General features: G+C 40.2%; 2 protein-coding genes across 2 annotated transcripts; both read left to right on the forward strand.

Annotated features, from left to right (window-relative positions):
• The first annotated feature begins 2,614 nt into the window (after positions 1 to 2,614).
• LOC103950386 lies at positions 2,615 to 7,528 on the forward strand. Its single transcript, XM_009361583.3, has 4 exons — positions 2,615 to 4,147; positions 4,691 to 5,262; positions 5,347 to 5,566; positions 6,106 to 7,528. Exons 1-4 carry the CDS (start codon positions 2,930 to 2,932, stop codon positions 7,453 to 7,455), a joined length of 3,360 nt encoding a protein of 1,119 aa, XP_009359858.2. The 5' UTR covers positions 2,615 to 2,929; the 3' UTR covers positions 7,456 to 7,528.
• A 4,443-nt stretch (positions 7,529 to 11,971) lies between these two features.
• LOC103950387 (uncharacterized protein At4g14100) lies at positions 11,972 to 13,337 on the forward strand. The gene is made up of 2 exons (XM_009361584.3): positions 11,972 to 12,485; positions 13,053 to 13,337. The coding sequence occupies exons 1-2, from the start codon at positions 12,011 to 12,013 to the stop codon at positions 13,250 to 13,252; spliced, it is 675 nt and encodes a 224-aa protein (XP_009359859.2). The 5' UTR covers positions 11,972 to 12,010; the 3' UTR covers positions 13,253 to 13,337.
• The last annotated feature ends 707 nt before the right edge of the window (positions 13,338 to 14,044 follow it).

The raw sequence follows: 14,044 nt of genomic DNA on the forward strand, positions 1-14,044 counted from the left end.
TGTGTTTTATTAATTTTTTTTTTCTATAATCAAAAAGAGAATGCTGTAAATGGGAAATTAGAAAGTCATATTGAAAACCACAGTTTAGGCACATTAATAATCTAACTAATGAATGTGATTCGAGAAACAAACCGTTGTTTAAGTGTAAGCGATGAGATCCCATCCTTGCATTGTTGTTTCCACATTGCATTTTCGCCACTCCATTGTTCGTGAACAGTACACGAGAGTTTAGATTTTAGTATAGAAATAATTTCTAAATTGTTATGCACTCTTGTACCGATTCGATCTCCACTGGTTTTCCTCTCACTTAACAACTAACTATTTTAACCCAATATCATTATTGCTCTACTAAAAAACCATCGAGGGCCATGCTCGATGGAACCACTTGCACCCTTTTAAGGTCGAGCTTGAATTTAAGTTTGACCATTTTCATTTTGGTCTTACAATTCCATTTCATCCAATTACCATATGTAATGCATGGTTATACATAGGGATATGTAGGACTCAGTTATTGACACAGGCGGAGCCACCCACAAGGTTAAGGTGGGCTGTAGTTTAGAGATGTTTTTTTTGTAAGTGTAGTGTATCTACACTCATTTTTATTTCTCATACATTTCTCTCAGTTTTCGACCTTCGGATTGAATGAATTGATGACGATCAATGACAAAAAATTAATAATGATATGTGAATAGCACTATCTTTTTTCAAACTCATGCTTTAATGACTTATGTTAATGCATGTAGCCTATGTATAACCTATATAGCCCACTCAATTCCAATACAGGTTATTATTTCATGTATATTTAGTAGAGGATAGGTAATAAATAATACTTTTTATGCTACAAGTGATAAATTAGTTCTATCTTCCCTCCCCCTTCTATCCTATTCGTTAAAGAAAAAGATCATTTACCCTATGCGATTTAGCCTCTATACTTCTTACTCAAGAAAAGAAAAAGAATTTTCTTTTAGTTCACAATTAAATCCCTATCTCTGCAATTCTTTACTTTTCATTGCAATTTTCCAATGAATGCAACCTTTGATACGTTCTTAATCGCTTTATTTACTTATTCTTGGTTTATTTAGCAGGTTAATTATTTATATGGTCCTTGGTTAGGGTTATGATTTTAAGAATTCTTTATATTCTATTGTTGTTCTTTTATATTGATTAAAAAATAAATATGTGATTTTATGGTACTAATTTCAACTAGCCAACCCAAGAAAAAAAATTCTGGCTCCACCATTGATTATAGATGACTCATTGTGTGGTTCATCAAAATCTCCACCCTCTTATAGTAGAATTCATTAATTGTGAACAAAATTTCTCCCTTTTAATATTTTGCTTAAATAATCCAAACAATTTTTTATTTTATTTTTTTATCAGGGGTGGTCCCTAAAATTGGAACTTTCAATCAATATAGTCTATGAAATAGCAAGTCTATCAATTTGCTCTGTGGAAGTGAAACCAACAAATCAAATTGGTCAATCTGTCTAATTTTCAATTATGTATTAATGTGGCACATGAACGAGTTTTACCTATCCAATCATAACAGGTCACGTGGGTTAATAATAAAACCCAAATTTTTATAAAGATTTAAAAACTAAAACTAACAAAACTAAAATTAAAAAAAAAAAAAGAAAAAAAAATCTTCTTCTTCAAGGTTCTCTCCCCGTTCGAGTGCCCGACAATTGAAAGTTAGGGTTTTTATCTCCGTTGCTGATCAAAGAAGAAGGCTCTCAAGAGTAGCAAGATCAAAAGACCACGGTGTTCCTTTTTTCAGTTTTAGTTTAAATTCTTTATCTTAGATTTTAACTATTTTCAAATAATTTTTTTATTACTAATCCACAGAGCACCATATAATTGGATAGGTGAAATCCATTTATGTGCTAGCAGAAAATTTAACGAAAAGACAATATATTTTATTTCAAGCATGTTCTAAAAATTCTCACCTAGCACCACTTAGGCACTAGACAGCTATTCACCATCTCAATTAATGTCTAGAAGTTTGAAAATTAAGAAGGAGAGCCTAGACCTGTTGAGGTGCCCACCTAAACCAGCCCGCATAGCCCGCTTAGGTCGCGACTCACTTAGACAAAAAAGGAGATTACTTTCATTTCCATTTTATTTTTTCAATAAATTGTTAAAGAGTTATTGAATACTTGGATGAACACACATTATATGCTTGTTCTCCATATTTTTCTTATGTTCCAATACTTCATAATGTATATGTCATTTTATCGTGTAGTTTATGATGAAATTATATATATTCTAAGCATAAGCAAAGATTTTACTTAAACTATCTAATCTGCTTAGACACCCACTTAGACGCTAGACCCCAGCCCATCATTTGATTAGCGCCTAGCTTCTTCTAAAACTTTGATTTCAAGAACCATTTTAATGGGAAGATCAAATTTTAAGGGCCAACGACAAAAACTTTTTGTTCTCATTTTGAAGACCCAAATTATTTGGGTTGTGTAAGGAATCACTTCACAATGGACTAAATATCGGCGCGTTATTTGGGACCAAAGTAAGGCCGCGGGAACAAGTTTTGGCCCAAACAAAATACAGTCGAAACCGAGAAGAAGGAAGTCCTGGCGACTCATCGACGGAGGGACCCACCAATAGTAGCTTGCCCTCTTAGGCACACAGACCGCCCGATCCTCATCCAACGGTCACAACTCCCCGATCCACGTCACGACTTCCATTTCCAAAATCTCTCTCAGAACCTAAGTTGGAAATGAATCGAAGAAAATAAGCGTGCTGGGAAGCCGCCGGTTTTGTCTCTCACATAATCTCAGAACTGTACAAGCAGAGCAACTCGGCAAAGATTGGACAATAGTTCTGTCCTGAGTGGGACAACAATCCGAAATATATAGGTAGGATTAGATAGTGAGAGAGAGACAGTGAAGCAAGCTGAAGAGGCCGGGCCAAGATGATGCCGCCGGAGCTTCAGCCGCGGTTCTTCCGTCCGTACATCACCCCTTCGGCGAGCACTTCCTCCTTGGGCAACGGCTCCCCAAACCCTAGCTCCAGCCTCAACGACTCAATCTTCAACAATGGTGGCGGTCCTTCTAGATCTCTCAAGAACTCCCGATTCTCCCCCTCCTCCTTCGCCCACAACGCCCGAATCGCCGTTGCACTCTTCCCCTGCGCCGCCTTCCTCCTCGACCTCGGCGGTACTCCGGTGATCGCAACCCTAACCTTAGGTCTCATGGTCTCCTACATCGTCGACGCCCTCAACTTCAAGTCCGGTGCCTTCTTCGGCGTCTGGTTCACCCTCGTCTTCTCCCAGATCGCCTTCTTCTTCAGCTCCTCCCTCCTCTCCACCTTCACCTCCTTTCCGCTAGCCGCCCTCGCCGCCTTCCTCTGCGCCGAGACCAATTTCCTCATCGGCGTCTGGGTCTCTCTCCAATTCAAGTGGATTCAAATCGAGAACCCTTCAATCGTTCTCGCGCTCGAGCGCCTCCTCTTCGCCTGCCTCCCATTCGCCGCCTCCTCCCTCTTCACCTGGGCCACCATCTCCGCCGTAGGTATGACCAACGCTTCGTACTACCTCATGTCCTTCTCTTGCCTCTTCTATTACCTCTACTCAATTCCCCGCATCTCCTCCTTCAAAACCAAGCAAGACTCCAAGTACCACGGCGGTGAGGTGCCCGACGACAACCTCATCCTCACGCCACTGGAGGGTTGCATCCACACTCTCTATCTCCTCTTCTTCCCTCTCCTCTTCCACATTGCCTCTCACTACAACGTCGTTTTCTCTTCTGCCGCTGCAGTTTCCGATCTATTTCTCCTCTTCTTCATTCCATTTCTCTTCCAGCTCTATGCCTCGACCCGGGGCGCGCTTTGGTGGGTCACGAAGAATCCGAACCAACTGCGCGGCATTCAGGTGATGAATGGAGCTGTTGCACTGGTGGTTGTGGTGATATGTTTGGAAATTAGAGTCGTTTTCCATTCGTTTGGGCGGTACATTCAGGTGCCCCCGCCGTTGAATTACCTTTTGGTGACCACTGCAATGCTCGGAGGTGCATCTGGAGCGGGTGCTTATGCGTTGGGCATGATATCTGATGCTTTCAGCTCCATGGCTTTCACTGCTTTGGCTGTTGTAGTTAGTGTTGCTGGAGCTATCGTTGTCGGGTTTCCTATATTGGTATGCAGTTGCTTCCTTACATTTCTATCTTCATGTCTTTTATCAGCATACATGAATTCTGTTAGCTACAAAGTATAAAAGGAGTCTACCCTGTTGAAAATTGGTTTGCAGCAGACATGGTTAGACAAGACTGTAAATCACTGTAAGCCCTCAGAATGCTATTTATTAGGACGTTAGCTCTACTTTTTTTTTTTTTTTTTTTTGTTTTTACATAATTCTTTGTGCTGTTGTGATGTATGAGCTTACATCGTGCCGATGTAATCTATCATATTCAATTTTTGAACATTTCTGAAAATGAAGTGTTGGCCGGAGTGTTTCATTACTGTGTCAAAATGCTAGTTACCTTTGTGGTGGTGTAATCTTACAAACTCGAGGATAGTAATGTGTTGTAGACAAAATTCTCCAAACTGAACTTCATATTGTTGTGTGTGGTAAGCTTGTAATTGGATTGTGGAATAATGAGTTTATCGCGTTATGACTGACTCTGAACTCTAATTTGAATCTTGAACTAGCAGTGATCATTGGTCGTCCTTTGTCTTGCAGTTCCTTCCACTGCCTTCAGTTGCCGGTTTCTATTTGGCTCGATTTTTCACAAAGAAGAGTGTTTCGTCATATTTTGCTTTTGTTGTTCTTGGAAGCTTGATGGTGGCATGGTTTGTAATACATAATTTCTGGGATCTAAATATTTGGATGGCAGGAATGTCCCTGAAGTCCTTCTGCAAACTCGTAATTGTGAATGTTGTCTTGGCTATGTCTATTCCTGGTCTAGTACTACTTCCTTCAAAGCTTCACTTTTTGATGGAGATTGGATTAATTGGCCATGCATTTCTTGTTTGCCACATTGAGAATCGATTTTTTAATTACTCTGGCATATACTTTTATGGTTTTGAGGAAGATGTAATGTACCCAAGCTACATGGTTATTGTGACAACATTTGTGGGTTTAGCTTTGGTGAAAAGACTATCTGTAGATCGTCGTATTGGTGGAAAGGCTGTTTGGGTTTTGACGTGCTTGTATTCAGCTAAGCAGGCTATGCTGCTTATTTCTTCCAAGTCTGTCGTATGGGTGTCAGCTATTCTATTATTGGCTGTAACGCCACCATTGCTACTTTACAAGTACTAACTCTATTTTGCTTGATGTTTTGTGTTTACTCTGTAAAGTGTCTGCATTATTAATTCTTTGCTTGCTACAATTTTTAGGGATAAGTCAAGAACAGCCTCAAAAATGAAAGCTTGGCAAGCGTATGCACATGCAGGTGTGGTTTCCTTAGCAGTCTGGTTTTGCCGTGAAACAATCTTTGAAGCTCTACAGTGGTGGAATGGAAGACCCCCATCTGATGGCTTACTCTTGGGTTGCTGTATTGTTTTGACGGGCTTGGCTTGTGTACCAATTGTGGCTCTCCACTTCTCTCATGTCTTGGTATATCATACTCTATTTCTTGACCTCTCTTTCAGTATCTTTTGCACATAACCTGTTCGCATAGATATCGAAATCAAAGAAAAAGCATATAAATCTGATATTCTACCTAAGGTTTTGGGCTTCTATGTATTTTTCACTCTCCGTTTAGAATTTATTTCATAAGCCTTTCATGTGTGATTCATCACATTAATCATCCATATTGATTCTGCATATCTTCTCATAGTACTACTGATTGGAATAGGTACAGTGTTCTGTAGAAATCCGGAATTTTAAACTGAATTGAGGAAAACTGGATATTACTCTCCTAGTTAACAACTAATTAGAAAATCTTACTTTTCTTAATTAGTTGGTATTTTAATTGGGTGTGCTGATACCGTTATATGAAACCGATACTGAGCTGTTCATGAACTTTAAGCACTTAATGAAGAGAAATCAATCAGATTATCAAACTTGGCCAAGTTTATGAATCTTTTTATTTAGCATTATCTAATCGATTATGTTCATCGTGTTAAGTGATCATTTTCTACTTTTTTGTGCAGTCTGCCAAAAGATGCCTAGTGCTGGTGGTGGCAACTGGATTGCTGTTTATCCTTATGCAACCACCTATTCCAGTATCATGGACGTACCGGTCTGACCTAATTAAAGCTGCTCGTCAGACTTCTGATGACATCACCATATATGGATTTGTGGCACAAAAACCTTTGTGGCCGTCATGGCTTCTTATTATGGCAATCCTACTGACTCTAGCAGCTGTTACATCTGTCATACCTATTAAATACATGGTTGAGTTGAGAGTATTTTACTCCATAGCTATGGGTATTGCTCTAGGTGTCTACATATCTACCGAGTACTTCCTTCAGACAGCTTTTTTACATATCCTCATAGTCGTAACCATGGTCTCTGCCTCGGTGTTTGCGGTTTTCACCCATTTTCCATCTGCCTCGAGTACAAAGCTGCTTCCTTGGGTATTTGCTTTACTAGTAGCTCTCTTTCCTGTGACCTATCTTTTGGAGGGCCAAGTGAGAATTAAAAACATCCTCGGAGATAGTGGATTTGGAGACTTGGGTGAAGAAGAGAAGAAGCTCACTACTCTATTTGCTGTTGAGGGGGCAAGGACATCTCTTCTCGGTCTTTATGCAGCAATATTTATGCTAATAGCGCTGGAGATAAAGTTTGAACTTGCGTCGTTAATGAGGGAAAAGGCTACTGAAAGGCCTGGAATCAGGCACAGTCAATCTGGTGAAAGCACCTCTACTAGCTTTGCTTCAAGAATGAGATTCATGCAACAGCGTAGGTCTGCAAGTGTCTCATCATTCACAATCAAGAAAATGGCTGCTGAGGGAGCTTGGATGCCAGCAGTTGGTAACGTTGCAACTGTGATGTGCTTTGCTATATGCCTCATCCTGAATGTCAATCTCACTGGCGGCTCAAATCGTGCGATATTCTTTCTGGCACCAATTTTGCTGCTTCTCAACCAGGACTCTGATTTTGTTGCCGGATTTGGGGACAAGCAAAGGTATTTCCCTGTTTCAGTAGTGATATCGGCCTACCTAGTCCTGACTGCCATCTACAGCATATGGGAAGATGTCTGGCATGGGAATGCGGGTTGGGGCTTGGAAATTGGCGGTCCAGATTGGTTCTTTGCTGTGAAGAATTTGGCCCTCCTCATTCTTACATTCCCGAGCCATATCCTTTTCAACAGGTTTATGTGGAGTTTCACAAAACAGACAGACTCAATGCCGTTGATAACTATGCCCCTTAATCTGCCATCGATCATAATAACAGACGTGCTGAAGATTAGGATATTAGGGCTCTTGGGAATTGTTTATTCCCTGGCCCAGTATCTAATGTCTAGACAACAGTACATCTCAGGGTTAAAGTACATTTAGACAAACACATACTTGTGTACAATATGTTTTAGCAGTTTTCAGATCAGGAGTGAAGGTTCAGGTTTGTTTCTCACTTCTTTCACTTTTTCTTACCTTTTCTTTGAGCATTTGCAATTTGGCATGCCCTGAAATGCCTGAACTGTCAACCGCCTTTTGAATCATCACGACAAGTCATTACGCCAAGACCTTTGAGTAGGAGTTAAACCTTCCGAGCAAATTGATGGCTCTGGTTGGTTAATTCCCGATCTGGCCATTCAGACAGTAACATGCATTTAGAATTACAAAATGATTGGGAATATTTGCCCCTACTTACCTGCTTGAGTAAACTGTGATACTTTGCACTGCTGACGCCAAGTTGTAAGAATTTGATGTATGATACCGTGCGATGGTTGTATAAATGTCAAGCTTGTGCATCAGCCCTTGTTTTTACGTTTGAGTAGTGACAGAGCTGTGAATGCTGGTGAATTGTTTCGTTTGGTTGCCCGGATGAGGTGAGAATGGATAACTCGTAAAATTCAAGGTATATTGTTTTCGTAAAATTCAAGGTATATTGTTTTCGTAAATTTCAAGGTATATTGTTTCTTAAGTTTTTACAACTCAAGGGTCAAGGGGCTCCTTGAATGAGAAAAAGTAAGTTACCTACCATACAAGTTTTCAAATTTCTAAAGAGTTTCAGATACAATTCAAATTTTCAGATTCAATCAAGATTTTTCAAAGCATTTTAGGATCACAAATCAAACAGGCCAGTTCGTCCTTGTGCCTAAACAGACGCTGCCGTGTCTTTGCCGGAACGGAACTTCACCTTGATAGCTGTGCTCGAGGAACAGAAGCTGCCCTGTGTGGCGCCGTTGGCTCCATCCACCGCTTAAGATCGAATCATAGGGGTTCTCAGAAGTGAGCGGAAATGTCAGTTTCTTGGGTTTTCTGGTTTGATATGGCGGATGTCTCGGGTTAAGATTCAGAACCCTTGCCCTTAAACCTCTAAATGCTAAGAGATACTAATACCATGCACTGTAACTGAACCGTCACATGAAGTGTGTGGAAGTAAAAAAAACAGGCTCATAAAAACAGTGCAAAATCAAAGATTGAGATTACACCAAGAACTCTTAACACATTTTATAAGTTAGGTGTGCAATCACAACCCCCGTCTAACAATTTTTACATAGCTCTCAACCGAATGTTGAGCGTTCCCTTGCGTCCAAACGCTGATACCGACACTCCGAAATGTCAATTTGCACTCTTCTACCCCGTCGGGAAAAAAATACCATAGAGAATTAAGAGAGAGGAGAGATTTCCTTTCCTTATATGGTTTATCACTAAACTGATGCACAGAGTCGAATTTGTAATTTGAAGGTTATATTAGAGACGCCAATATATAATTATATGTGCATCAAGAGCGATCCAATTACGACCTAGATTTGCACGTCCCTTGATGAGCTACTCCCACTCCGATGATGAGCCTGAAAAAGAAAAATTTTAACACATGATCGGCATAGAGTTAAGCTCAAATGGAAAACAAAAGGCAGATCAGATGTGGATTTATAATCTAACGGTTGTAATTAGCCCATCCTACTCTTTGACGACCTAAACCGTTGATTTCAGAGGCTACCGTTGCCGGAAAATGTAGGGTTTTCGTTTTCATGCAGAGATTTTCTTCTATCTACAGCCATTAATCTCAAAAGTTCACCACAGCGGGGTCTGCAACTGCAAACAGAATATTAAGAAGATCAAACAAGCATACATTCCAACTGATACCATGTCATTCTTACTTTCAAGCTTTTCTTTGACTCTAAAAGTTTATCGATATTAGGGTGAGGGATGTGTTGGAGTTCGGAACTTGGAAGCAAGATTTATGAGGAGGAGGAGGAGGAGGAGGAGGAGGCGGAGGAGGAAGTACTGAAGCTGGAGAGAACTGCAGGGTTTAATGGAAGTTATAAATCAGAAGTGGTTTAGCATTTATAGACAATTTCGTGGCAGTGGTTATGGCGAGATAAATTCTTTAACTGCATGAAATAACTCAGCTCAGTTGGTCAAAAGTATCCGGTCTCTGAACAAATTTTGAATTTTTGTTTTATCTTCTCTAATATTGCTGGCACAAAAAAAAAAGAGTATAATATTATTTAACACCTAAATTGACACTCTCTAAAACAAGAAAGATCACATACAATATCGCTTAGCAGCAGACCCTATTAATTTTATATTATCATAAACTAAGAGTTCGTTTGGAAGTATTTTTAAATTGATTTAAAGAGGGATTAGAGAAAATAATTTTGGGTTGCAAAAAACACTTAAAAGTGCTTCTTGCAAGAAGCCCCAGTTACGTGATTTTGTAGAAAGCACTTCAAGTGTTTTACTAGAATTTACTTGCATTCTTACTAAGGATTGGTTCAAAAACGTTTTCATCAAAACCACTTTAAGTCATTTTAAAAATATTTTTAAATCCAAGCCTAAGGTGTACACACTCCGGAGAGTAGGATTAATTTCTAGTAGGATTTGGAAAAGCTAAAGACATTTCAACTCGCCTCTGAAGCAGTTAAATGACACAAGTCTTCCTAAAACTTTTAACTAGAGAATTATCCGTGTTTTTGCAAAATTCATGTCTCAAATTCAAGATCATAGAGCAAACCTGACTTAGATTTGTACCACCAATCCACTAGACCACTTGTTGTTGTTTAAATGACTAAAACTTTGATTAAATACTCTAGTATTTATCACACAAGGTTTCAGATAAACTTTTTAAAAGACTTTTTTTTTTTGGCGGCCAAACCACGATGGGTTAGCTATCGAGAAGGGTATCATGCTCTTTGTATCGTCAAGAAGTATGATTTTCGTTTTTGAATCACTCAATTTCGTTCAGTATTGAAGAAGTTATAAACGTTTAAAGTTTACTTAGTTGCCGGCGAGTTTTCCAGTTTTCTCGCGGACCAATCACCTTTCAGGCTATTTTTCGGCCATCCCCGGAAATCATTGGGCCTCCAAATAGAAATAATATTTTTCTACACTTTCCTATCTTCATTTTGATATATTAAGGGTCAAATTTGGTTGAAAAACGATTGAGTTACGAAGTTTTGAAAATTGGCCAAACTTTCAGCTAAGAGCTTGTTGACTCTAAAAATTACAAAACCTACGTGGCGCGCAGGCCGAGTAACTAATGAGCTAACTACGTCCTTCGGTTGAATGCTGGGCGTGCCAACTCGTCGGCCGAGGAGTAAAATTTGATGTTGTCGCGTTGGGTGCGCTATTGACTTCTGTATCTTGTGATTGCGACCGAGGAAGGAACGCTCTCGGCCTCTGGGTTCTATAGCCTGAAGACAAGGCTACTAATTCTACGGAGTTCACAAGTTGTCGGAACCTGATTCGGTCAATGTGATTATATTCGTAAGAGTATAAGCACGCCGAATCGAGACCAAACTATATGGGCACAGGTACTCGAATGTGATATATGTCTTTATGGTAAACATAGTTCGGCCGTCGGAATGCCGAACCCTGAAGCTTACTTGCGAGTATCCAATCATAAAACCACTCGGCGTCCAATGCGCCGAGCAATGCAATTCGTAACACCCTACTATGCCGGAAAGGCTTAGTAAGATGACCTCTACCAACAAGGGCTCGAAAACCCTTCTCGGCCGAGACTTAGATAGATAATCGGTCGACCTCGACGCAGTGCTGTTTATCCAAACTGAAGGTGCTCCTCGGTCGGCTGATTCTGCGGCAGCAGTGCTGTTTATCCAAACTGAAGATGCTCGCCGGGTGCTTCCACAGTGCTGTTTATCCAAACTGAAGATGTGTCGGCAGGGAAAAGAAAAGGAAAAAATCTCAAGGTGCTTGAGAGGTTTTGCGCAGGGCAATTGTATGCTGAGTTGAAGGGGGCTTTCTATTGCGTAATTTCTTGTATTTATAGCACCTCGTTCCCTGAAATCCATTCGGATTTGGATTGGGAGTCCTTGTCCCATTTTACCTCTAGCTCGAACAATCCTACCCCTTCTGAGATTCTGAATTTTCCTCCTTTTGAGGCTTTATTTCTTGCTGGTCGAGAATCCTGGTCACACCTGGACTTCCTCGACCTTTTCTACTCATCTGGACTTCTTAGGATAGGATTCGGCCGACCCTGCCAGCTGGCCCGGGTTTTATTATTCGGCCCATAGCATCTGTCATTACCTTGGGCCGAGCACATCTTGCTGCTCGGCCCAACCATATTATTTTGGGCCCAAACAGAGCTCTAGGACACTTAACGAAGTTTTTAACGGAAAAAGCAAAATAATGGATGATGGACAATCTCAGTGACCATTTCTATTGATTTTCAATCTCAGTGATCAAAGTGAGGTGCTATGCAAATCTCAAAGACTATTTTAGCTAAAAAGTTTTTTTTTTAATTATTCAAATAACGATAAAGAGAGTAAATCATTCAAGGAAAATAACATTTCTGAGGCCCAATGGGCTTTAGTGTGCAAGCCCACTCTGGTCCGTCACTGCTGAAAGTGAGTCACCTGGCCTCCTCTCCACCACACGCGTCCACGTTGTAAGTCCTCACCGCAAAATCCAGCCACCAACGACAATGGCTTCACTGCCCAAATCCACCACCGTCGTCCCAATCCTCATCCTCCTCGCCGCCTCTCTCTGCCTCGCACTGCCGTCATCAAAAGACCCAGTTCCCACCCCGTGGCCCCACCAATTCCACTCCATACTGATGATGAACTACACCGGAACCCTCGAGCTGATCGACCTCTGGTACGACTGGCCCAACGGCCGGAACTTCAACATCATACGGCACCAGCTGGGATCGGTCACCTACGACCTCGAGTGGAACAACGGCACCTCCTTTGTCTACACATTGGACTCCGCCCGAGAGTGCAAAACCGTCCACGTTGAAGTGGGCATTCTCCGACCCGATTGGCTCGACGGAGCCAGGTATGTGGGTCGGCGCCTCGTGGACGGTGGTTTCTTGTGCGATGTTTGGGAGAAGGCCGACTTCATAACGTACTATGAGGACGTTGATACCAATCGGCCTGTCCATTGGGTTTTCTACACAGGTACCAACTGATTGATTAATTAATTAATTAATTGTTTTCATATTCAACTGATTTGTTTCACTCCCAGTTTTATGTTCTGCACTTATTTTATATTTTTATCTCGTAGTTCTTCTTTTAATTTATTTAATTTGACAATTAAAAATTCTTTTGACCTTAGAAGTGCCTCACTCGTTATCAAATCTTCTGCACTTAAAATTCTTTTGGCCTCTCTTACCGATCTTATTTGTTGAGACCTCGCTATTCATTTAAACTGCACGTAACAGTATAAAGATCAAATAAGTTAAATAACACCGTCAATCAAGTAGATAGGTTATAGAGAGTCTACAACGGTTTTAGTGAAGAAGATTTGAACTCGCCTTGTAGTTGATTTTGATTGGGAGTTGTGATTAGACCCCCAAAATAAATACTAGTACTCGAAAATAGTCATCTTTATTATGTTAAAATAGTCATCGCGTACTCACCTTTTTTATCGTTTTTGTTGGTATGAGTGCATAATGACTATTTTGAACTGTCGATAACATCTCGAGTATTAATTGTGATGATTATGAGAAAGGAATAATGTTGCAGGGAGGGAGGCACATGTGATGACATTTGAGGTTGGGGCAGTGCTCGAGGATGCGAAATGGCAAGCCCCTGTGTACTGCTTTGATAACAAGAAAACTGATACTGTCCCAGAAGCAGAAGCAGAAGCAGAGTATTCCATCACCGGTGCTTCTATGGATGGAGGATTTCTGAAAGGTTCAAATCTATTGGGATTCAATTTATAGTGATGTTCAGGGTTTATGTTTTCTTTCTTTTTGTTTTTTGTACTCAACTTTTATATATAAGAATAAATGATTTTATGGTTAACAATGTCGAAATTTTATATCTTTCTGGTGTAGTCAAGTTCGAATCCCATCTATCTTTAACAGGGCCAGCTTTCAAGGTGTTAGTGGAGTATGGTTGGTAGAATAACGATCATGGTTTGAACTCTAAACTTGGACATCAACTGCTCAACTCCATGCGAGGTTTTGCGAGTCTTGAGTTAACCGTTGTGTGATGACGCGGTTCATCTAGCAGAACTTTCTTTCTTTCCTCTCTAATATATAATTGGGGTCACTTGAGGTTACGGACTAGGAAGGGAGAGTTTATTATCGATAGAGAAAAAAATACGGTATGCGAAAAAAGTTCTCAAATGCGCAACACATAATGAATTTTGGTGAGATTTCTAACAGTGGCGAACGAGTTGAGTTATGGTTGATTAATTAAACAGGTTGAGTAAGGGTTTATTTGGTAAACCCGAACACGGCCCGCTAACTCGTTCGCGCTGCTTGAGTTGTATGCGTTGCAATATTTGACACAATTTTATTGGTGAACAATGCCAATTATTTTGACCAAACCGAGATTCTGTCCCAAGACATTACTACCAACGGCCTTATTAATTTACTAGTTGGTCAGTATTGGTGAGCTTTTGTTTTTTGTTTGTTTGTTTATTTTTTTATTTTTTATTTTTTTTTTCTGTTTTGATCAATGTGAGTGTTTTTCATTTTTGTTATTTTGTCATTTTTGTATTATATAAT

This window comes from the organism of the source record quoted next, unplaced genomic scaffold, assembly GCF_019419815.1.
Source record: "Pyrus x bretschneideri cultivar Hongxiangsu unplaced genomic scaffold, Pyrus_bretschneideri_v1 Contig74, whole genome shotgun sequence".
Classification (NCBI taxonomy): Eukaryota; Viridiplantae; Streptophyta; class Magnoliopsida; order Rosales; family Rosaceae; genus Pyrus; species Pyrus x bretschneideri.